The 14,487-nt window shown below is 51.2% G+C and overlaps 1 protein-coding gene across 2 annotated transcripts in view; it reads left to right on the top strand.

The window, feature by feature from the left end:
* The window catches only part of ARMH3 (armadillo like helical domain containing 3), a 185,901-nt gene that overhangs the window by 132,094 nt on the left and 39,320 nt on the right, over positions 1-14,487 (top strand). For both annotated transcript variants that reach the window (XM_074959495.1, XM_074959494.1), the window contains exon 24: positions 12,729-12,807. In XM_074959495.1, coding sequence (XP_074815596.1) covers positions 12,729-12,807 — 79 coding nt within the window. The remainder of the gene's footprint in view (positions 1-12,728; positions 12,808-14,487) is intronic.

The following is a 14,487-nucleotide window of genomic DNA, read 5'->3' as shown; positions in this document are numbered from 1 at the left end:
ACATAATTTTCCTTTTTTCAGTTTCATAGAGATGTTGCTCAGCCTTGGCTCAGTCAAACTGATGCATGTCACTGGTCATTAGCATCAAATACCCCGGTCCATGTCGCTGCTTATGTGCTGATCAGCTAGCATGTGTTGGCTGTTAAAGACAGCAATTCCTTCCCATGATACTGGCGGAGTCTTGGAAAATCTGACCTAGTATTTAAAATAATAATAATCAGTTCTCTAATGACTCAGACTGATTTTACCCCTGGAGGGCGGCTGTTGTTCATGAGGGCATGGTGTTGCCATCCCAAAGTCCAGTGACCTGTTTGTCCATTCCAAAGCACAGGAGAGAAGATGGCTAATACAATTTTTGAAAGCATGTGGAAAATTTTGGCATAGGAAAATGAAGCCCATATGAGGGGAGAGTGCATTTTTAGCAGCCGAGGTGGGGGCAGTGTGATTGTTCTATGCTGCATTTACAGCAGTCCCGTCGCAAGCTAGACTAATATTTTCAGAGCAAGATCTTTGCGGTGCTTTATTACCTAGTGTAGCAGTTCAGAACCAGTGCTGCATTGTCTAGGAAAGCGTGTAGCTGTCCATATATATAATACACGCGCACTCTTAAATAATGTCAGTGTGTGCACAGATTGCCAACAGCGGCTTGGAAATCCCAGTTTGTATTTTCCAAGTACAGGGAGAATTACGACATGGCCCACACCACTGGGTAGCAACTGTGGGCAATTTTTGCCTTCAGTAGCGACCTGAGCACATGAAGACTTTTTTGTGACATCCCCATTTCGTTCCACTCACCCCACAAATCTCCCTCTCCTAGTGAGCCGCTCCCCCTGGTGGGTGTGCAATAACAGCATTGTTTAAAATATTCTCCTGTGCTGGGCAGACGTCAGTGATGCTGGTTCACAAACAAGAAAATAAGCAAAGTGCCGTGTTAATTCCAGGTCCCTCAGAACCATGGGGGAAAACAATTTACAGGCCAAATTAAAGGGCAAAAATGGGTCTGAAAGGAACATTTCAACTTTCTCCGGTGGGTGCTGAAAGGGATAGAGAAGAAGCAAACACCTTAAAACAAGCTGGCACTGTAGTTTTGTTAATGCAAGTTTAATATTAAAATGACAGTTAATTTTGGGCCAAATCCCAGAATTTCCATCAGATGAGGGTCTGGCCTCTATTTTTAGCATTTGTTAATTATCAAACATGGAGGAAACATTTTGCCTGGCCTTTTTTCCATCAGTTTTGCTTGTGCTTTTCCTGAATGTCCATTTTATTGGCGAAAGCTAAAACGTTCCAAGAGGCCTCGGTTTTTGGATGTCCGGCATCAGATGCTATGGGCCCAAGTGCAGGGTGCTGAGCGCCTGCAAGTTCTATTCTATTGGCTGCAGCTGGAGTTGTTGGGTGTTCAACATTTCCATAAATCAGGCCCAAGCTTTCCGGTTGGGCACCCCAAAATGGGACCCAAAACACCAGACTCTCCTCGCTGAAGTGTGTAGCCATCTGTAGCAGCTTGGAGCTTTACAAAGTTGTATAATTGCAACTCGTGATCCGTTTCATGCTCTTGACCCGGAAGATCTGACTTTCCTCTCTGGGCATTGCAGCTCCACGGTAATTCCGGTCGTATACGTAACACGGATGCATCTCATCAGGGACATTTTACTGTTGTGAGAGGTCAAAAGCAACCCTCCTGCTCTGCATTCCTACGGAGACGTCTGGGCCTTGTTGTTAAGTACCAGTCTTCGCTGCCAATCGCTTTATGTTGTGTGTAACGATGCTTAGGAACCATCGGCAATGTCTGCTTTATTTTGTTACGTTTTTTATGGACATTTTGTTATTCTAAAACCAGCAGACCGGTAAAATAAGGTCATAGAGGGCTTATTTTCCAGAAGGCCATTTTGTGGTGCTGCATGTCAGTATCATAGGAATTTTAACACTGGGCCCTTTCTCCAGTGACTTGCATGGCAGAAAAAGTCAGCAAATAACTTTGAATAGTCTCTCAACCTCGCCCCTTTCCATCCCAGGTGGAAGACGTGCTCCTTTAGCCGTGCCTTCAGTAAGAACCGCAAGCAGCACAGCAGATGGAAAGTAAACACAGATATAAATGAAGAAACAGAACACAAACCGTCACCCCTTTTCCCCTTTGGTGAGAGAGCGCAGCCGCATGAGACATGCTAGTCATGTTGCGTAGGGCACTGCGGGAAGGCGCTCTAATACCATGGGGATGAGGGCCAGTCGAGAACCTAAAGAGACGGGAATTGTTTCCAGTCCCGGATGCAGCACGTAAAAGATTCCTCCCAACGCGTGCCAGCTTTTGTCTCTGTCTCGCCCAGTCCAGCTGAACATCTTAGTCAATGTCTGGTAGGAATTGGAGCAGAGCTATGGAGGGGCAAGGTGCCCAAAGATCATTCAGGACAGTGCCATGGCACTGAGTGCCCTAGGAAAACACAGAGCAGGTAAGGGAGATGTGGGCGTGGGGCAGAGAGAGGGGATCTTTCCGGGAAGTCAATTTGGCAAAGGGGTGTAAACGGCAGAAAGAAGGGCTGAGGGGGCGCAGGGAATGCCCATGCAGTGAGCTAGGGTGAACCCTTCCAAGTCCTCCACCCCGAGAGTGGAAGAGAGGTGTGTTCATGGTGAGATGGAGATCGGAGCGCTTGCAAATCCTCAGGCTTTCAGACTAGATGGAGCTCCTCAGAGAGGGAAGAGAATGAGGGCTAGTTCTGTGACTTTCCCTGGCAAAGCATCTCCGTGGAAGATCCGCCCCCCCTTCCCCCCCTTAGAAATGACCTGCAAGTTTGCACTGATCAGACACGCTTTGTTTATGCCCCAGGTTTGGCGTTTGATCCCACGTCCCGCGCCCCAGGTCGTGGCCTTTGAGCAACAGAAGTATCGCCCAAACAGGTGCCATTAAACATTCTCTGAGCATTGGCAGGCGAATTTCCATTTGCGCTCGTCGGATGAGAAACCACTGCCAGGCTTGCATCATCTAGTCGCTGCAGAGACTGGCACTGTAGATAACAGGTTTCAATCTGCGTAGTAGCGGGTAGCGTCTGGGAGGTTAAGATGGTTTGAGATTTACATGGCTGCGCTGACACAGCCGTAACCGGCACCACGGGTGTAATTATTAACTTGGTTAAATATCATTGTGGGGCTACGTTTTTCTTCCCTCGTATGGCGGGTTTGACTGTGGCTGATTCTTGCTCAGCCAGTGGGTGAGCCCTACCCTCTCCTATTCACGAGTCCTTCAGTGCTTTAGCCATTTATGGCTTGTTCATGTTGTTCTGACCATTCATCCACCCAGTCCTGAAAAGGACAGCAGCTTCTCAGCACCTTCTCCTGGGTCCAGTCACGGGTGCAGTTTGGAGGGGCCAGCGCTCCATGGCAGCCAGTCTCACTGCTGGAGGCAGTGGAAGAAATCTCCTTTCTAAGACCTAAAGAGAGGGGCTTTTCTCTCCCTGGCACCATCTGTAGGGATGCAGCTCGGGACTCCATGCAACACCTGGGGCTGAACTCTGACGGAAAAGCATAGTAAGAGTCATCTGCATTCACTTTAAATGACACGGAGTTTATGGCAAATGTTCAGTTGCTTAATTAGCCCAACAGCCTCTTGGATTGCCTCTCCCAGGGAGCTTTACATGGTCCTGGTGGGATGGAGTATAATCTTCTTAAATTTCCCTCGTTGCTTGGTGTGTTTGGAAGCCGGTGCCTGCGAGCCATATGGTATTCAGCAGTAAAAGAATCCTCCAACTAGCTAGGCATTCTGTTTTTCTTAAAGGTAAATGTCCTGTACTAAAATGACTAATTAGGCTACTAATGGGCATAACAAGTAATTAAAATGTTTCAGCTTTCACAGGCATGCCAGGTTTTGCAATGTTTTGAGTCTCGAGAGTTGGAAACTAAACCTGTCATGTGAATTGTGAGGCAGCTGGTGGATGATGATCCCATTTCAGTGGTCACTGTGAATAAATCAATATTTGTCCTCAGTTATTAACTGTTGTCAGCAGAGAGGGAGATGGTGGCATTCAATACCTCTGTGTGGTATTTGCTGGCAAACACAGACTTTCTGTGGGCGGTCACTGTGTGTCACTGGATTAGTGGAATATCCCTGCCCTGTCATTTGCTCCTTCCCTACTGGTTGCCTCAGGAACCAGAGGGTTCAGAAAATAGCCTTTACCAAAAGATTACACTCAGTGACTTCACTCAGTGTTTCGGCACATTTCACTGCTGTAAAATACATGACAGTTGGTGCTGGGGGGATCCTGCTGTTTACACCAAAGGGAACAAAATTGGCTGGGTGCAAGGTGCTTAAGATGCTGAGAGAATCCAGGTCTGTCTGGTAAATACCCTGTATTTTTGCCTGCTGGCACATCTGTAAAAATTTTGTCCAGCCAGGTGATAAAACAAGCCAGTTACTGGAGAGGCCAGTGTGGGAACTACCCTGGGCAGGGGGTGGCTGGGGCCTGGGATGAGAGGCTAGCTAGGATCTGGAAGGGACACCTTGGGGTGGGTTGGTTGGTATTACAGTTGCAGGCCACATTGTGCTAGGTGCTTTGAACGTGCATAGTAACCAGAGAGTCCCTGCCTACAAGGAGCGTGCCCCTTGCATTTAGAGAGGCTGCTGGTTGGGGCTTAGAGGGGGAAGAGATGACATCAGGTATGTCCGCTGTGACCTGTGCTTGTATCAAAGCACCCTGCACTCTGACCCTTCTAGCCCACCCCCAAAGGGCGTGTGTCATAAATATAACTTCTAACAAAGTGGCTGATGCACTCTCCTGTGAAAGTTTCCCTGAATCAACTGGCTAAAATCGTCCTTGAGATGTGGAAAATATTGTTAGTCTTTATACAGTTGATAGTATATTTAGAGGTGCACGTGTCTTATTAATTCTGTTTTCTCCTAGAGCTCCAGGAAGAAATCACAGCCAGTGTTTCACCCTATCTGTGATTTGGGGGGGTGTCATAAATATAAAGGGAAGGGTAACCGCCTTTCTGTATACAGAACTATAAAATCCCTCCGGGCCAGAGGCAAAACCCTTTCACCTCTAAAGGGTTAAGAAGCTAAGATAACCTCGCTGGCACCTGATCAAAATGACCAATGAGGAGACAAGATACTTTCCAAGCTGGAGGGGGGGAAACAAAGGTTCTCTCTGTCTGTGTGATGCTTTTGCCGGGACCAGGTCAGGACTGCTCTTCAGAACTCCTGTTAATTTAGTAAGTAATCTAGCTAGAAATGTGTTAGATTTCCTTTTGTTAAATGGCTGGTAAAATAGGTTGTGCTGAATGGAATGTAGATTCCTGTTTTTGTGTCTTTTTGTAACTTAAGGTTTTGCCTAGAGGGATTCTCTATGTTTTGAATCTGATTACCCTGTAAGGTATTTACCATCCTGATTTTACAGAGATGATTCTTTTACCTTTTCTTTAATTGAAATTCTTCTTTTAAGATCCTGATTGCTTTTTCATTGTTCTTAAGATCCAAGGGTTTGGGTCTGTGTTCACCTATGCAAATTGGTGAGGATTTTTATCAAGCCTTCCCCAGGAAAGGGAGTGTAGGGCTTGGGGGGATATTTTGGGGGAAGATGTCTCCAGGTGGTCTCTTTCCCTGTTCTTTGTTTAACATGCTTGGTGGTGGCAGTATAGGGTTCAAGGACAAGGCAAAGTTTGTACCTTGGGGAAGTTTTTAACCTAAGCTGGTAAGAATAAACTTAGGGGGTCTTTCATGCAGGTCCCCACACTGTACCCTAGAGTTCAGAGTGGGGAAGGAACCTTGACAGCGTGTCATTCAGCAGTTTATGCAGGCTGGACCTGCTGAGCTTTGTGATTTGCTGTCCAACAGCCAGGGACCAGATGACAAGCTCTAGACTCTGAGAACAGCTCTTCGTGTACGGCATTGATCAGGCAGCACCCATCGTAGGAGCGTTGACCCTCCGAAGTATCTCATGGGTTTAATTATTGCTTTTGAGATGCAAGGTCTGGAGGGAGTGTTGCCTTTCCTTTCTTAAGAAAGGCTTTTAACATGGTGATCTCCTTTACATTACGTCACCGAGGCAGGATCTCATCAGAACGACGAATCTCAGGTAGGAAAATGAAGTCAACGAGCAGTACGTTGGCCAGGGGAGGGGGCATGTTAGCCCGATTAGTCTCCTGTGCTAGGTTTGAAATTCTTCTTCCCATGCATTAATAATACTCATGATAACATTTGGCGTTTAAGAAGCCTCTGACAATGTTTTGACAATTTATGTTGCTTAATTTAGTAAAGCCATTCGCTAAGCCTAATTAATAATTCTGCCACCCCAAAGGGAAGCTCACTGCGCACGGAGAAGCAGAAGCTGAGAGTCTAGGCCGTGGAGTGCACTTGGCTGAGCCGTGTGGCAACGCTGCTGTGGCTAGAATCCCTCCCAGCTGCCATGCGCTGTCCAGGACACCTGGATTAACTGCTGTGACTGGGCTGGAATAGTTCATCTTCTCTCCTCTGCGATCGGCTGTAGACAAGAAGCCTAGAGGCTTAGGTGAAAGGGTTGGACTTTGGCATCTCCCTTGGCTTAAATCTCTGGTGATGAGCCACGTTAAAGAAAATTAGCTCATCCTTCGAACAAGGCTGGTGTAACCAGTTGTTTCATATCCCACAAGTGATGAGGTGGAAATGCGCATTGGAGAGAGCCGTGGATCAGGGTAGAAATCACTACCACTCTGGTGCTCCCCGTCGTGGAAGGAGCTGGATCAAATGAGGGGAGCTGGAAACCAGCCAAAAGCTCAACCCCTCCCTCCACCCCCCATGCTTATGCTTCTGTCCTCGTCTCATTAAATAAATCGGACGCGTGTCTCCACCTAACACGCAGCCTGCCTTCACAATCAATCAGTCTCAGTGTGATAGAACTGAACAGGTGTAGCGGGCTTATTTCTTCTACGAAATGACAACAGTGCTGGGTCAGGTGTTTCCGGTGAGCTGAAATATGAGCTCTCTTTTGATTAAAATAGCCCTTTGTCTTGTCTTCTCCCCTGCCATTTATTTTTGTGGCTAGGAGATGCGCGCTCTCAAGTTGAGGGCTGGCTGGTTAATTGTGGGCTCATTAAAGCGAGGGAGCTGAAGAAATCCAACAGCCTGCTCCAAAGTAGCCGCCTTTGATTAAAGCAGAATTGGGAGGAGAAGTTACTCTGCTGTTCCAGATGGTTTGCTCGTGTTTAATCTATGCCTGCTTTTTAGAAATGCCCTATAGGCATTTGTTTAAAAAACTAAACCTTCCTGCCAGGTGCGCTTTCCCTGCTGAATGACCCAGACCATTGCTGTAGGGACTTAGTAAATGGGCTTTTCCTGCCTTTTTATCTGCGTGCTGGGACTGTGTAGAAACAGCCCGCACGCGTGTGGTCCCTGCCCCCGGGGAGCAGATCACAATCTATTTGGGGCACGTTGGGGGCAGAAACGTTGCTTGGGTCATCATTAAAAGGACGGGCACGGTGTGTGTTGAGCAGGGATTTGAAGGAGAGGGGGGAGGTGGTTTGGTCCGTGAGAATAGTGCAAGGTAGTTCCTGGTGTAAATGTTCACTATCTATGGTGCTGTCTGTAGCCTAGCACGGAATAGATTACACTTGTGTAAAGCTTCTCATCCATAAATCTCAAAAGCACTTTACCAAAGTGATTATCCTTATCCCCATTGTACCGCTGGAGAAACTGAGGCACGGGGGCAGGAGTGGCATGTCCAAGATGTGATTGAATCGGTAGGAGAGCAGTTTACAGAATCCAGGTTTCCTGACTTCTGGTTCTGAGCCCCTAACCACTGGACCTCATGCCCTCCCTTTCTATACAAAAACCGAGGTTATAATATCCATCATTATAAAAGAAAACAGACTGTATCGCATTCCTCAGCACTTCCCGCTCCCGCTCTGATCGGACACTGCTGGCGTCCTGCATGCTGTCATGTCCCCCCACCTCTGAGATTGTCAGGAATTGACGAACAGGCATTCTGCAGCAAGACTGGCCTGTTATGCCAACAAAGGTCAAAGGGAAACGAGGATGATGATGAGCTACTTGGACTTGGGGGAGGGACCATCTTTTTGCTCTATGTTTGTACTGCATCTGACACGGTGCCCAGGGGCCTGGTCCCCGGCGGGGACTCCTGGGGGCTGCGGTTATACAAATAGCGCTTGGTTGACGTTCTGGTTTTGATGCTAAGCGTCATGCGGTGCACAGCCTGCCCAGAGGTGCCGCCAGTGATGCCCGATGCACTAGACTCACGCCAGCATTCACAGAACTGTTGTGGGCGTAGATCACACCTGTGCAGCGTGAAGGGATTAACCCCAGCCTGTTGGAGGTGATGCTAGGGGCATTTCATAGTCTCTGAATGCTGAGTAGATTGGAACCCTGGCCAATCAGAGAGAGAAAGATGAGCTGGTGATGCTGCTTTGGTGCATGAAACAGCTCTGGCTGCAGATTACCGCTCTGCCCAGCGCCTGGTATTTGACCTGCCTTGGTCTCGGAACAACAGGGGCTTGATAAATGGACTGAACGGAGGCCAGTATTGCTGACTTGCACACAGGCTTCCTGCTCCTTTCCATAGCCCCCGGCCAGCCCCTCGGAAATACTTAAATTTCTGAGCAGGGAGAGCCCCCGAGTCAGCGATCAGCAATGCAATTCCTGGCCACATTTCAGCATCGCTGCCCCTTTTGCCTGCCTCACTTCGCTCCATTTTGCACTCAGGTCCCCTGGTTGTTGCGGCCAGCATAGTGGTCAGGGAACCCAGCCAGGTCTCGCGTGCCTTGATGACAGCATGCGATGAGTGTGACAAACCCTGCAATGGTATTTAGCCATTTACTGCTGCCAGGAGGCTGTGTGTAGCATTTCGCTATAGGTTTCTTCCTGATGCAGCACCCATTGCCTCTATCTGTGTTCTCCCCATGGGCCCAGGCCGGACACAGCGGAAAACACATTCTCCAGCGATGAGACAGTGAGACGGGGAGAGATTTCGGCTAACGTTTTCGGAAGCGTCAAGTAATTCAGGAGGCTAAGTCCCACTGGCTTTCAATGAGACTTAGGTTCCTAAGTCACTTCTGAAAACCTTACCCTTAGCCCCTGTGTGCTCCCCCACCGGCCTCCACTCCCAGTCAATAAGCTCTCCAGCACAGGGTGCTTAGATGGTATCCGTTTGCTGATCCTTCTTTCGGAAAGAAACATGAACTTGCCTGTCGGTTTCTGGGTGCTCGCGCGGTGCCCGAGTGCCTGTCTCTGCTTGAAATGCTGCACAAAGCAGGTATGCGATCCAAGGCAGCTGTGATACTGGACTTGACTAGTCCGCGTGTGAGGGTTCTCCTAGGAAGGAGGAGATCACTGCAGCTTATTCTGAGCCCCTCTTCACCCCTCACTCCTCTGGGTGTTCAGAGGTGCATTCTCCCTCGCTGCATTCGGCCTTAACCCAAAGACACGGGCAGCTGGGATCCACTCTCGGATGGTTGGGCCCTCATTTCACCCTCTTCCCTCCTGCGAGCAGTGACAGCCTCTGCTCTTGCCAGCTGGAGACAGCGGCCACCGCGCTGTAGATCAGACAGGGCATGTGGTGCTGGCGGAGAAGAGGCATCTCCTCAGTGGAGTTGCTGAGTGCCGCAGACCCTGGAGCACGGCATCCCCAGGGTGCTCCGAAGTCTGCCTGATAAATAGCAACAACCCCCCGCCACCCTCCCCGGGTGCGTGCAGAGTGGGAATAGCTAAGCGTGCACAGCGTCAGAGGCTGGACTGGGGATCGAAACGATCCCTCTTGCAGTCAAAACGTCGCAGTTTACTCGCTGTTCAGATGTGCTGAGGAGCTCACGAGCTCCTCACGAATACTGGACGCAGCTCTCTCGCGCTCAGAGCTCTTTTAGATAGCTCTGGGCACCTCAAAGTACTGGGTCCCAACTGATACCCCCGTGATCAGTGCTACCACCGGGTAAAATTATCCCAGCCCCCAAAGCAGGGAGCTGTGTGGGGGCAACTCAAACAAAGAGAGAGGAATTGTGGCTTTGTGCCCATAAGGGGAGCTTGTGCAGAGCTGCTCTTCTCCCGATGGTGCTTGGCTGCCGCAGCCTGTGGAGTATCTGCTTTGCCAAGTGAAATGCCAGCTAGTAATGAGTTGTACTGCAGCTCTGAGGTGCATCCCAGTGCGAGCCGGGGCAGCTGACGGCCCCTAGTGTCATGTCTCTATGGCAGAAGGTTTGAGGGGTAAAACACAGAGAGGTTTCCGAGTTACCTCCCCTTGGATGGAGAAGAGAACCCTGTGCAGCAGGGCTTTCTGGGGGGCTTGCCGTAGCCCTGGTATTGCTCTGCTGTGAGGATGGGGGCAAAGCAGGGATTGGGGGGACCAGGATTGGGGGCCCCAGGCAGCCCAGCTCCCATGTGCTGCGCAGAGTAGCAGCTGCAGCGTGGGTCTGTTCCCATGGAGCAGCTTGGGCTGGGCAGGGATCCTTCTCTCAGTGCCAAGGAGGAGCTGTGCTGTGTCCACGGGTGTCGTGGTGCTGGGGACCTAGCGAAGAGCCCGCAGAGGCAGGGCCAGGATTTCAGCTTGGGCTGTTCTCGCCCCTCTGTCCCGAGGAAGGCAGCAGAGCATGCTGGGAACGGTTTCTTTACGGAAGTGGGACAGCGCTGGGCTGTTAGTTAAAGAAATGAACCTGCTGAGCATGCCCACGCTCCCCAGCGTTTCCTCTGGCCCGTGGGGGGTGTGTTTTGTTTAAAGGCTTTTCAAACCGAAGCCAGTTCCCCAGGGTGAGCGGTGGCTGGGATAGCAGGTACCACTCCACGAGCTCCGAGCTGAGCAGGGATCCAGCAAGCGGCCCATTGTGAAGTGTTCATAGCAGTGGGTACAAGTGGCTGCTCAGTCTGTTCCTTCACAAATGCTGGAGCCAGGTGTGTGCACCGAGTCCCACTGAGCTGCCAACCCTGGTGGGAGGAGTTGTGCATCTTGTCTTCTGTTCCCGCAGTGTAGCCGTTAGGGGTGTAAACGTTACTCCAGCCTGGCATGAAACAGGCAGCTTGAACGCCACAGCATTCAGGAGGCCTGGCTACCGGAGGGTGAGATTCTCACTCTCTGATGCTTGTCATGCAGGTGAAATGGGAAAAGATAGGGTCCTTCGCCACCAGCCTCTGGACTGCCTTCCTCCCTGCAGGGGCGCCCAGCTGCCTGGCAGGAGACCTCCCGCACTTGCATTATCCGGTGTCATCTGGTAGAGGAGTGGAAACCGTAGTGAGGGTGGTGGCAGGGTCTCTGTGTATCAGAGCTGTGGGCTCGGTCTTCACATCGATTGCCTCCCACGGGTGTTCTGGAGACCTCGCGCCAGTTAGCTGGCGCAGGGTCACTGGGAACATGACGGGCGTAAGGAGATGGCACAGTCAGGCCTGTTTTCTGGGTTCCCGCCTCTCTCGTTTATTTGTCTGACATGTAAGCAGTTAAAGATGCTCCCAGGCAGCCTCTCTCCTCACAGCCTCTGTTTGGCACCTGGGTATCTCAGCAGTCCCTGAGCTCAGTCCCCACCTCTTAGGAGGTGAGAAAGCAGCTAAAAGCCCTTCTGGGGCCTGCGGGGGGGGGAACGGGAGGCGGAGACCCCATTAGAACATGCGGGTGGGAGACTGAGTGGATTTTCATGCTGATTTCACGGAAGATTAGGGTTGGAAGAGACCTCAGGGGGTCAGCTAGTCCAACCCCTGCTCAGAGCAGGACCAACCCCAACTCCTGCAATTTGCATGAGACAGAAAGCCCTTACTACCGGCACACCATAACGGGGCTGGGCAGGCTTGCCCCAGGAACCTCCGTTCTAAGCCGCGGCGTTCCTGAGCTCCGCTGGGGCACAGGGCGTTGCCCAAGTGTCAGTTGCCACTGGCACCATCCCGGCTGCCTCACGGCAGAGACTCGGTTGGTCTAGCGTGTGTCTCACCGTTTGTCCTGCCAGCGGCTCCTTGGAGAGCCCGATGGGAGGTCAAGAGGAAATCTCCAGCCGTGGCTTGCTGTGTTTAGCTTTAGATTGCATAGAGGATTCCCCAGCCCCTACCCCTGCTGCGAGCCTGGGGTTGGGACCTTCTGCTGGTGAAGTGAATGACACGAGAGGGACCAGCCTCGCAGCTGCTCTGCTGGGCTCTGACACGGGTTAATGTCATTGCCTCCCAGGGGAGGGCCCAGTCAGACCTAAGGTCTTGGGATGGGAGGGAGTGCAAGGTTGTGGCTGGAATGGCCAGCGTGCAGAGGGAGGTGAGAGTGGAGGTGGGGATCCTCGCAGACAAGCAGGTAGAAGCAGCAGTGCAGATAACGGAGACGAGTGGGACAAGATGTCCTGCGATCCCAGGCTTGGAAAGTGCCTCGCTGGCTGGGGAGAGGGATCCCACCGAGCGGGGCGTGGGTGTGATCCCCACCTTCGTTTTCTGCCCAGTAGGTGCAGAGTGAATTGCAGCGTGCCCTGGGGTGGTGATGACTCCCTGCCCAGGCAGCTCGGCGCGCAGCCCCGTGCACTCCATGCTGAACACTTGGGTCCAAGCACCCACGCTTAGGGCAGGCTCTGTGTTTGCTGTTTCCCAGTGAGTGTTTGACAGAATCCCCGGGCGGCTGGCAGCACGGCAATTCTGCTAGCATCACAGCTTGGCAGAGGAGGCTGAGCAGTGGGGGGTGGGGGTAGGCATGAGGGGAGAGGGCCTTTTGAAGACACCCTCCGGCCATGCACTGGCTCAGATTGTCAGGGATAACTGCCTCCCCCAGAATCTATTCCTAACAGCCTTCCTCCTTCTCTTTCAGAGCCATCATCAACCACTTCAACCCAAAGATCGAGTCTTACGCTGCAGTGAATCACATATCCCAGCTCTCGGAGGAGCAGGTAAGCTGCACACCTGACGGCCCTTTTTCCTTGCTGCAGCATGGCGTTCAGGTGATTCCTGCAAGCACATTGCCCTGAGCGGTGTCAGCTGGAGCGTTAATGTCCAGGCTTCCCCCTCTCTGCTCGAGTGGTGGTGGCAGCCCTGCACCACTCTGTACCCAGGGAAGGGGCCAGGCTGGCCTTCCCAGGACTGCCTGCAGGTCACGGCAGCCTGGTCCATGCAGAAAGGAGAGCAGGTGGGGTCACACTGACAGGTGTGCTGAGTGGCTCTTGGTAGTTCTGGTATTTGGAAATGCGCAGTGGGATCTTGGCAATGGCTCCACCTGCTAATTAGAGAAATGCTGAATGCAGCTTAATTTGAGCCGCTGTTGGGCTCTTTAGAACATATGCTGCAGTTGGTAGAGATTTTCCAGGGTAATTTAATTCACAATGCCCTGAACAGCTATTCTGCGGTAGGTTTTTAAACAGGAAGGTTTTCGTAGGGAGGGCTGATTGTTAGGGGCTTTTCCCCTGTAATTTAGTCTGATTTCTCCTCCTCCTGTCCAGCCTGAATTGCATACGTGTGGAAATGGGGCTGCCCGAGGGCAGGGCGATGCTCACCGCCTCAGGAAGGAAGGGAATGGGTGGCCTATTTTCTGAGAGAAAATATTCAGGCTCTTTTGAAGCACTGCTAGGAGAAGGAGCATTGAGGGCAGTGAGGGACGAGGCACTCGCCAGGTGCCGGTGCACTGGTATCCGGTGCTGGGCCTGTCAGAGCAGAGACCTGGGTCATGCTGGACTGCCATGAGACCTACTGACCCCCTCTTCACTTGCGACTCCCTCAGGATATGAACCCATGTCTTCATCTGTAAAAGGCCCTGACCGCTAGCCCCGTACTTCACATCCTCCCTCTCTCTCTCCTCCTGGGATGCTTTGCCCTGGGGCCTGAGGCTCACCCCCTCTCAGCTGTCCTTTAGTATATTCATCATAATGGCAGCACCCAAAGGCCCCCAGTGGGTGTTTGTACAATTCATTCTCTCCTTGCTCGCATTAATCTACAGCTTCTGCAGCATCTAATTCACTCGACTCGATTTCCACGCGTTGCTCTGCCACCGAGAGCCCCGTGCTCAGAGGCGTGTTCTGCGATGTTTCATGCTCTGTCTCCCCATTCACTGACTGTACATCGTCCGATGCCAAAAAAGAAGGGGGGGGGGCTCGGATGGGGGAGGCGTCTGTGCTGTGCTTGGGTTTGTCTGTGAGTCTGAAAAAGGAAGGGCGCTTTTCGCTGTTAGCAGCAGATCAGGAAGGTCACGCTGAATTCTTTCTTCTTCATATGTTGTGCTTTAAATAAAACCTCTAGCAGCAGTCAGCTAATGAAATCAGTTCTGATGCATCGGGAAGTTTGAGGGAGACGATTAGGAAGCAGAAAGATGGTGTAAGTTCTTTTGATCAAAGTTTAGCTTTCCCCTAAAGCAGTGAAAGCATCAAGAAAAAGCAAAACAATTCCAAGCCTTGGTGAACTACACGGGAGGTGGAAACATCACCATGGTGAGAGGCCCTGAACACTGAGGAGTGCGGTGCATGGCCTCTACTGTGCGATTTACTGCACCAGATGCTTGCGTAAAAGCCAGAATGTCAAACTCATTTGGGGAAGAGGGGCAAAGAGGGGATGTATTGTTTCTTGACTTTAGCAAAGCTTTT

The sequence above is a fragment of the Natator depressus genome, chromosome 7 (assembly GCF_965152275.1).
Source record: "Natator depressus isolate rNatDep1 chromosome 7, rNatDep2.hap1, whole genome shotgun sequence".
In the NCBI taxonomy this organism is placed as follows: Eukaryota; Metazoa; Chordata; order Testudines; family Cheloniidae; genus Natator; species Natator depressus.
Note: the sequence above shows the minus strand (reverse complement) of the source record. Positions and strands in the feature narration are given on the sequence as shown.